The sequence below is a fragment of the Lonchura striata genome, chromosome 5, assembly GCF_046129695.1.
Source record: "Lonchura striata isolate bLonStr1 chromosome 5, bLonStr1.mat, whole genome shotgun sequence".
Taxonomy (NCBI): domain Eukaryota; kingdom Metazoa; phylum Chordata; class Aves; order Passeriformes; family Estrildidae; genus Lonchura; species Lonchura striata.
In genome coordinates, this window is record NC_134607.1 from 48,836,724 (window position 1) to 48,847,073 (window position 10,350).

General features: G+C 33.9%; 1 protein-coding gene across 1 annotated transcript in view; it reads left to right on the forward strand.

Moving 5' to 3' along the window:
• Nucleotides 1-3,552: 3,552 nt before the first annotated feature.
• The window catches only part of PTPRQ (protein tyrosine phosphatase receptor type Q), a 124,179-nt gene continuing 117,381 nt past the window's right edge, over nt 3,553-10,350 (forward strand). Inside the window, exons 1-6 of the mRNA XM_077783541.1 lie at nt 3,553-3,587; nt 4,408-4,508; nt 7,088-7,225; nt 7,850-7,985; nt 9,025-9,279; nt 10,228-10,350. The exon at nt 10,228-10,350 is cut by the window's right edge and continues 95 nt beyond it. Of these exons, the coding sequence (XP_077639667.1) occupies nt 4,461-4,508; nt 7,088-7,225; nt 7,850-7,985; nt 9,025-9,279; nt 10,228-10,350 (700 nt within the window). The 5' untranslated portion in view covers nt 3,553-3,587; nt 4,408-4,460. The remainder of the gene's footprint in view (nt 3,588-4,407; nt 4,509-7,087; nt 7,226-7,849; nt 7,986-9,024; nt 9,280-10,227) is intronic.

Sequence of the window (10,350 nt, forward strand, 5' to 3'; positions counted from 1 at the left end):
GTAAGGTATTAGCAAAATATTTAACCATAATAAAAAACTAATGATCAATTAATGATCAAAATAAAGTGACACTATGAGAAAGCCTATGCTTCATCTGCATGTTTTTCTATTTATAAGGCAGATATTTCAGGCTGTATTATATACCAGGGCCTAGAACAAAAATATTCTCTGATACTTCTGTCAGAACTTGTGCATAGAAACTTTTCATGCAGGCAAGAAATAGAAGTTAAATCATAGTCATAGCTGTAATGCTGGTGTATTTATGGGAAATTAAAGGACAACTTAAAAAAAAAACCCTGTACTTTTGATTTTTTTTTTGAGATAGAAGTATGTATCCCATACTTGCATTAAGAGATTTGGCCCAAATCTACTTAAGGAATTTAGCATTTGATAAAAAGGAAGCTCTCAAAATATAGCAGTTTTCAATATAATAATCAAACACATTCACTGAACATTTGGGGCCTTTTAAAAGCCATGTAGGCCATTTGCTTTTCTGATTTAGAACTGTGTTTGTAATTGAAAAGAATTTAATAAACATTATTTTGCTGAGCGATAATAAATCAGTGTTGATGCAATTAATTAAGCTTTGCCACTAAGATGAATGCTAATGCAGAACCTTAGGAAAGCCTGGAAATTAGAAATGAAATTATTATTAAAATTAACTTAATGAAAACCTGCAATAAGATACATGCTATGAAACTAATTTTTTCCCACTTAGATGATTTGTTTTTTAAATGAAACAATCCGCAAGGACTGTGTCAGGATTCTCCCTGAAACCTACAGCAAAATCTTACATCTTCAGTGGAGCTGAACAGGGTGCCTCTAAGATTGTCTTTCGTTTTGCAGTTAAACTTCAAATTTGGGCTGTTTTGGCTTTGTCAGAAAGCAAACATCTATTAAAACCCAGGAACCATTTCCTGGAGGGCCACCCAGCCCTTTTACCTCCAGGAAGGCGACACTGGCAGAATGTGATGTGTTTTGTGTAAGGTGAATGAGCCCTTGCAGGCCTTGCACCGGAGAGAAGGTTTGAATGAGCCTGCAGCGTGCCAGGTCTGTTCTGCACCAAATGTTTCCTATGTCACGTAACCACATATGCAACTTATGGCTCTGTCTTGGCTTTCTCATGTCTTTTAACTCTGCATTCCTTCCTCAAGCCCTGTCCTCAAATTTTGTGTAACTCTGTCTGCACAGGTGTCTTGTGAGCTTTGGAAAGCTGATCCAACTCAAATCTTGTTTAGTTAAATACCAAAATTAATTAGTTTGTTCATTATTGACCAAAAGAGCTTTAACATCAGCAGAGTTCTCTCCCTTCTGCTCTGAAGCTAAGGCTAGCATAATTTCTACTCCCCTAAAAGGAAGGCTGGGAAGGCATGCTCTGGAAACTCCCACACTGTCATTGAAAAATGCAAGGAACTGTGCACGATGCAGTGGAGGCTTTGTGCTGCAGTCTCACCATGCCCTGCCATTCCTCCCATTTGGAACTGCTTCCAGGGACCTTTTGTTCCTACATTTCCACTGTTCTCTTCTCCTACATGTGCTTGAAAAGAAAATACAGTATAAAGGCTTAGCCATAAGACTATGCAGATATTTTAGGGATTAACATAAAAGTATCTCTACACTTAGAATCAGGTTGTAACTGAATGTGCTTCAATAAAATGGTCTTTGCTATGTTATTTATTTTAGACATTTGTAATACCATTGCCCTTTTACCAGGTAATTTGTTAAGACCAACTATGCAGGCAGCTAATAGTCCCATTTTTAGCTTAGCCAAATATGTATACTAAAAATTAAAAGTAAAATGTAATTCGTTTGCATGATTTATTTCCGCATTGCACACAGAGCTATTCCCAAGTACATGCACCTGTATATTGGTGAAATTTCAGGGCGGGGTTTGGTGTTTGAACACAATTACAAGCTACATAATGTACTGAGAGGCAGAGGCATTTTCAGCGACCCACTCTGGGATTACAAATGGTCACTGTGTTGTTCACAGTGCTTCAGAAGTGACAAAGTTCTGTTTCAGATGTGGCTCCTTTCTCCCTTCTTTCACAGTCCATTTTTCCTGACACTAATTGTTTTTCTCTTGAACTTCTGCTCTGCTAATAAACTCAGCATACAGCAACTGTAAATATTTTTTAATAATTATTTTATTATTATTCATTAGTTCTGTATAATTCTTCCCATCTCTTTTACTTCCATCTTACCTTTTACAAGAATTTAAAGGACAAATCCAGTTTCCATAAACTACAGAGATTCAAGTTTGTGTAAAAACTTACTGCCAAATAAACATGTAGATACTGCTCAGGAATACCATGGCGATGGAAAACATTAACTTGAACTAATTTTTTCAAGTTCTGTCTCATCAAAACCTTTTTCAGATGTTACCTTGAGATGCCGCTGCTGCTGTAATCATGTATGGGTATATATGCAATGAAAAATCCCATAGGAGTGTGTTTTAGAGGACAAAACAAATTAGTTGTCACACGTGACCATAGCAATATTACCATCATGGAGGACAAAGCGTGAAGGCCAGAACATTAGAAGGAAATTTTTACAGTTACACCTCCCACCTAGTCTCTGGAATACATTTTTAAAAATATACAACATTTAACTAAAAAATCTTTTGAGGGGTAGACTTGCACATTAATGCAAGAGGAAAAATTGGTTTTATTGAGAAAAGGTTATAGTGGAGATGGTTTGTGCATTACAGCATCTAAATTTTGTCTAAACTTTCTTTAAATGCCAAGTGGAATGTGAAACCTGCTTATAGAATAAGAAAACTTAAAAAATTATCTCTCCATTAACAGGTCACCAGAGTTTAGGGAGGAAAGGTATATTCAGAGCAGAAGAACAATGGACTGTATCAAGTAAGATACATTGACTTGACAGCTATATACTGATCATTTAAGAATTGTCATTTTTGCCTATTTGGAAAAGTAATTTTACATATAGACCAATTATGTGGTCCTATATCTGCTGGAATCAATGGTAAATGATTCCCTAAGATGAGAGATTTGAGTCTTGCTTCAAAGAAATTGTCTGAAAAAAATGTCTTATATGTGTGGTTTCTAGTTTTATGAGTAGTTTTTGTATGGGGGAGCTTGAAGAACTGCTTCTGTACTGATGTCACACTGGAGAAAACCAGTACTGAATGGTGCCACCACTTAATCACAAGAAATGCTGAATAAAAGGAATGTGTTTATGTTTTGGGGAGTGTTCTTTTGATTAAGGTGGAATGTGCCATGCACACTTAATTTATTGGGGTTAACACAGAGAGGACTCCTGCTGGTGTCTTGAAAATCACTTTGTTAATAAAGTCTACCTATGTGCCTGATGATTACAAATTGCTCTGGAAAAAAAATTGAGCATGTCTCCTTTGCCAAACAGCTGAATAGGCAGTAGCTAACTTTTGGTTTTGATAACTAAAATAGCATTCAGTTGATTAGACCCATGTGCTCTGCTGCTCTGACGGGGAGATTTACTCAGTGTTTTGAGATCAGCGGTTTCATTGCAGCAGCTTTTGTTTTACTATGTGTGTCTGAGTCTGGATAACATAAAAGTTCCAAAATGGTATTTTTCTGGTGAGAGTAAGCCTGCTTTTTTAACTGCAACTTCTAAGTAAAGCTTTTAAAAAATTTTATTCCTTATTTCATGATTCACAGTTCAGTGAGATACAGGTTTTAGTAAAAATTAGAAATAGCCCACTGAAAAACCAGATAGTATCTCAAGACAGGATAGCACCTAAGAAAATACAAAGTATATAATATGATGGTTGCTCTTTTTTATGACCTACGTATAACATGACAATGATTTTTTGTTTATTTTATAACCTGTAAACAATTTTTATGAGCTTATTAAACTGATTTATTTTCAAAGAACATAGTGGAAAATGAATTTTTTATCAAAAATTTTATTTGGGGAAAGGTTAGGGCACTGGGAATTATATTGAGGTAAGTTCAACTTACCTCTGTAAGTCATAAGACATAACAATGGTTCTGCAGCTGTGCTTAGTACTTCTGCAGAAAAGTGTTTTCAGGCTTATTTTGTACACTGACCACAGAACATCTGGACAGAAAGGTGTACTGTAGAAAGCAACCAGAGTCTGAAGAAGAATAAGTAAAGGGTAGCACTGATTTCAATGAATTTTGAGCTGGTAATCACATAGAAACTAAAAAGAATTTTTTACACTGAGGGGTTTTTAAATTTCTGGAAACAACAGGCACATGCACTGTTCACTGAAATTAAAGGATCTCAGGAAACTTGATACGAAGCTTGGGAAGAGGCAGGGCCAGAGCAACGACACACATCTCAGGTGCACCATTGGCTGCCTCTGTATCCATGTGAAGTATAAATGTCTGAATTAGTTTTTCCCTTCTTTGGATATTCTGACATGATATTGTTTTGTAGCTGTGGTGATACAAGCCCTTAAGAGATACCAGGACTATAACATTTCTTTCCCTATGGATCAACCAATTCTTCTTCTGCTTTTATTAAAATACTTATTTAAGGTAAGGAAAATATTCTGTTTTTGGGGGCTGGATAACTAGTCAAAGTTGATGGTTTGTGATTTGGACTGGATTTTCCCCCCAGTATTCTAGCTCTCTGTTCGCAGGGAGCTCTCATTTAGTACTATGGAACATTCTCAGTCTTCTTTCTACTTAAGTAGTTGGAAGTTCTTTTGAGATCTTTAATCTGCTTTATTGCCTGCTGTTTTGGGTTTAATGTTGTTCCCCAGAAGAAGGAAGAGATTCTAGCATCTTTAAGACACCTCTTAGACAGGTATGGTATGAATTAAAACTTTAATGTGTTCATTATCATAGCTCTGACAGTGGTAAAAAGCAGACCCTTAGGGAGGACTTAAAGAATAGCATAAGAAAATTACCTATACTGTGTCAGTTTTCCACCATTTGCAGCTTAAGAACTTCTTGAGATGGGTGTATTTGTAGTGCCCTTTGTGAGCTTCATTGTAGTTTTCTTCTATGAACTTGAACTTCTGCAAACATGAATGGGCCTCCTCTGACACATCTTGAAACTTTTAGTACTCATTTTAGTACTCATCAGATAAACTACTTATTTTGTGAATAACTGTCTTTTTTCTCCTCTTTAAATCTGGAGCATACCAGCTGTGTTTCATCCACCACAGTGCTTGTACTTGAAGAGAAAATGAAAATCAATCTCTGCACACTTATGGCTACTTAAGATTTTATCAATCTCTGCTGTATTTCCCCTGAAGTGCCTCTTTTTCAGACTGAAAATCCTTCTTGAGTCTTATGTTGAGACACAGTTGATAGCAGAAGTCAATAAGTTGTTGTTTGTTGTTTAGGTCTTCTGGCTCCTCTGTAGCTAGCCTAAAGATAGATTTGAACCTTAGGTATTTTTGGTCAATTTAACACTTTTGTTTTTATTTTAAAATTGTTTCAGTCTTTAGATAAGGGTCTAAAATATCACTACAAGGTGCTGGCAATAAAAAGGAACATTCTAAATCCCTCTCATTAGGTATAAGTATGAAACAATTTTTGTGTGCATTTGAAAATGGATTTCTTGGTTTTTAGGTCTAAGTAGGATGTATTTATGTATAGTAAAATGGCACACAATTGCTGCTGGTGGAAAAAGATCAAAATTAAGTAAAAGTTAATTCAATTAAATTTAAAGTTAATTAAATTATTGCCAAATATATATTTTTTATTTTTAAAATCAGATTTTCTTACCCTTTGAATTATGTTTTCAGGGAATACAAGCCAGCTTTACACCCAATACACTAAATAAAAAATCTTAAATTTTCCTGGAAAAATATTCCTTAAAGACTTTTGTGTATGATATAATTATTGTAAGTCCATTGTGTCAGTTCATTCCAGAGGTCGTATATAGCCTCCTGTAAAGGATTTATAGACTTTAAAGGCTTTATAAGCTTTACAAAGTTTATACTTTGAAATGTATAATCTAAACTCTGAACATTGAGATATTGATAGATTCAGAGTTATGTTAGTTATTTATTAGTTAAAGGAATAATGTTAAGCCAAACTGAATTCCAGAGTCAGTTAGAATTAAAAAAATATAAAAGACTGAGTCTTTTTGCTTTTTATGGTTTGGATTTGTTTTGGCATTTTTTGTTTTGTTTTGTTTTTTGTCTTTTTGTGCATGGTAGATTGCTTTACAGGACAACACAAAGTAATATAATAATACAACTCCTAACATTTTTTTTAGTGTCCTAGGGGTTCATACATTATTTTGTTTTGGTTTACTTTTTTAAACTAGATTTTAAGTTCATTTCCAAGAGGGCATTCATTTGTCATCTCAATTCATTAAGAAAGCAAAAATGGACCACACAAGACAGAACTGCAGCATTTTATAAATATTTTCTGATAGGAATGGGCATCACATGCACCTATTTCTTTGAATGTTACATGTGATTCAGGTTTATCTTAAATTAGATCAAAGCAGCTCAGAAATTAAATTCAAAATGAAATTCAGAGAAGGAAGCTGCTTCTCTGAAGTGTTAAGCCAAAGTCCTTTTAAGGCAGGTAAAATTGTCAAAAATTGTTCTAGACTTATGTCTAGAATGAATTCCCTTTTGCAAGAAGCTGAAGCATTGAATGAAATTTGCATTGCCATGGCTAAATTATATTGCTAGTGAGGTGTTTAATAAATTCTTTCTTTAACTCTTGAAAACGGTTGTTTATTATTCTGAAACAGTTGAAAATTTTGAAAGTTTTGTAATGTAAGACTAGGACTGAGTCTCCAGCTCCTGACTGCCTGTAACTGCAGTTGCAGTATGAACATTGCAAATGAAATCTCTGTCATTGTTTCTAATATAAAATGATGACAGGGTTTTGTCATATTTGGGTCAGCTGACATGATTTTTCCACCTCTGGAGAGAGAAAGAAAACTGTACCTGCAGAACTTGTAAAATATTAGGAGGTCTCTGTGTGTCACACAGTAGACCTGCTGTTACTGGTCCATGTAAAACTATTGCTAGCTGACAAGTTCTAGGTAAAACTAATTAAAAATGAGAGAGTTTAATTATTAAGTTACAGGTATGTTTGATGCATTTTCTACTAAGTTGCATTCATGTATATTTGTGTTACAGGGTGCACAGTGTGTAGACTGTGATGAAGCAAAAAAGCCTCCTAGGAGAGTTTTGATGGAGTGGACTGAACTGCCCAAAGGAGAGGATCCAGACTATTATATTCTGACATACCAGCAAGCAGATGCTTTCAGTCAAAAAGTACATTTTATCAATCTAAGCAATAAGTTGTTCCATGTTATTTAAGTTGTAGGTAGCAGTAATTAATAGTACTGTGTGTTTGTTTGTTTTGTTGCTTTTTTCTTAAAAAAAAAAAAAGTAAAATAGCAAATAAAGAGAAATTTTGGAAAAAATCTATTGGATTTTTAAATTCCTGTCATTTATGTGTACTCTTACAGAGTCCTACTGGAGCCAGTGGGACTCAAAAGACCCTTGAGTACCCTGTTGAATAAGGATGGATAGTTATATGCTCAAAGATAGCAATGTGCAAGTTCTTCAAGGTATCGTGGTTTGAAGGAGGAGTTTAACTTCTCCAGGATATGTGCAGATACTGCTCCTAGATCTCAGTGGGAAGGCATTATTCTTATTTTGAGTGCAGCATGTCCTGGAATTTAAAGAAAATATGAAGATTTTAATATGAAGGTGTTTGTTACTAATGTGATTTCTAAGAGGCAGTGTTTCAAATGCATTGGATATTTTGCAGTGTAATTGCAGCCTCAATTTTGGCATGCAGCAATATAAACTCTCTTTCTAAAACTTCACAGATCACTTATAAACTGTGTTTTTATTACTTTCACTATATTCAGAAATTCTTTTAACTTGCAGAATGTAAGAAACATTACTAAAGTTGAACAGAAACCTGTCAGTACTACAGTTCTGCTTGAGGAAACTAGGAAGTATGATATTACTATACAATCCCTGAAAAATGGCCAAATCTTAAGCGTAAAGTCATTTAAAACACGTAAGTTGAGTACCACAAAAATATTTTGGTATCTTTATAGTTAGTCTAACACAAAAGATTAAAAAGTAGGGGTTCAGATCCCAAGATTACTCATGCATTTAGAAACTTTGCATTGATATGTTTTCAACCATGAAGTGTTGAAAGAATAATTTTATATAATGTGCTTTGCTCATGTAACAATTCTAAAACATGAGACTGATATAAAAGTTTGTGAGTTTTTAAATATTACAGGTTTTGTTATACTACAGTAATTCTAGGAGAAGAAATTTATAAAAGAGGATCATGGGAAAAGCTGCCTAAAGCCTGGCAATTTCATAATAACATAGGGTCATTGTCATATAAATAAAAAAATTGTTTCAACTTTATAACAGTCCCTCTTTACAAAGGGTTAATAAGTATCTTGAAGATCTTAGCTTTGTGACTAATTGGGACAGACATTCAGTATAAGAATGTATGATTTTAGCCACTGAATTTATAAAAACATCATTTATAGCTGTAAATCTGTTCAGGACCACAAGTCCCACTGGTTACAAGAATGAAGAGGCTTTCCAGTCTTAACTTTGTCAATGAAAATGGTTTATAACACTACCTTTGTTCACATTGCAAGCTCATACTATTGCATATCTTTGCAATACAGACTTATACAATACAGACAACACAGTTGGGAAAAAAATAGTAAAAGCATTGCAGGAACCATCAACAGAGGAAAGAACATTCAGCAAGCTACAAAACATGGTTATGCTGCTAATGTGTTATTGCACTTAGCATCTCTCACTTAACTGATATCCTATCCATATGTACTTTTGCAGTTAAAACGCTCCTGAAAGTTTGCACTTTTATCTCTTCTTGCTTTAGACATAAGTTAACAAATCATAAAAATAAAGGAAAACATTACTTTCTTAAATGACACTACATTTCCTTCTCTACTGGGGCTATCCTTCATCCCTTTCCAAAAGAAGAACAATATTGATGAAATAAAACTTTGAGTTAATAATTTCTTTGTGGCAAACACAGTATTTATTTTTCCATTGTCTACTAGGTGGAATTTCAGAAAATGACATCAAAACATTTGTGACAGCTACTACAGTGTCTTTTAATTGGAGTATGATGATCAAAGAATTTTCAGTTTCTCTTTTCCTGAATGGTACTTCTCAGATTATAAAAAGACCCAGTGGATTCTTTGTATGGAGAGATTTGAAACCTGCCACTATTTATACATTTAAGTTTATATTTGAACAATTAAATCCTGAATTTGTAAATGTGTCCCAATCACTGGATATTCAAGCTGAAACAGGTATATATTAGAGTTTCTTGTATTCACTGTGAATGCAAATTAGTACTGCATATTTTCAAGAAGAGTTAAGTGTGAATTGTAAAATTCTGAATTCCATTTTACATATTTTAGTAGATATGGATGTTATTTCTACAAAGAGAAAATTAATTGAATGTTAATGACATGGGGAGGTTCTTTCTAGTTAATACTTCTTAGTGTTTTAATATGCAAATATTTTAACTATATCTTTGCAGTCTAAAATAGAGTGAAATCAATGTTGAAGTTAAGCCTTGTAATTACTGGAGTGTATATGTTGAATTTGCTACATAGTTTCAATGAAAGGGCAAAGAAAATCCTGAGTTTGGTAAGAATTTGGAACACTTTCTGAAGCATTCAAAATTATGGTATTTTTATTGTTGAGTGGCAAGCTTAGCTGTTTTGTTAGCAGTGCTGTGAGGGAGACAATATTCTGAAGATATTATGGCTTGGTTGTGTAACCTTAGTCCTTTAATTTCCTAATTCTTATAATGCAACTTAGAATTTTTACAATTAGATACACAGAAGAATTATATATAATCAAATTCAAGGAAATAATTATTTTCATAGATACAAGAAGATATTAAAAACAAATTATTTGTTAAATTCATATTTATAATTTTAAAAATGAGTCATCAGAAACTAAATTTAAAAATTATTTTCTAGAGTATGATAAAGATTAATGGATCTCTTCTATTTTTTTCTTCACTGGGTTGCAATTGTAGCTTTTAATTCAGTCAATCTCATTTTTTAAAACAAACAGGGCTTTGAAAGAACGTTGGTTTATAATCACTGAATGTTTTTATGGGGGTTGAAATAATGACTTAATTAAAGATTATTGTCCTCAAAATATTGGTGTAATTTTAAGAAGTGACCACCACTTCCATGAGTAATAGAGTGTATCTTTATGATCTTGTCCTTGTTCCACTATAGGCACCTGTACCAAAGGGTGGGTGGCATTCCAGAGCAGCTGCTACCAAATGGGTAAGGAGAGCAAGCCATGGAAGGTGGCACAACAAACCTGTGAAACCTCTTCACAAGGGGCACATCTTCTTG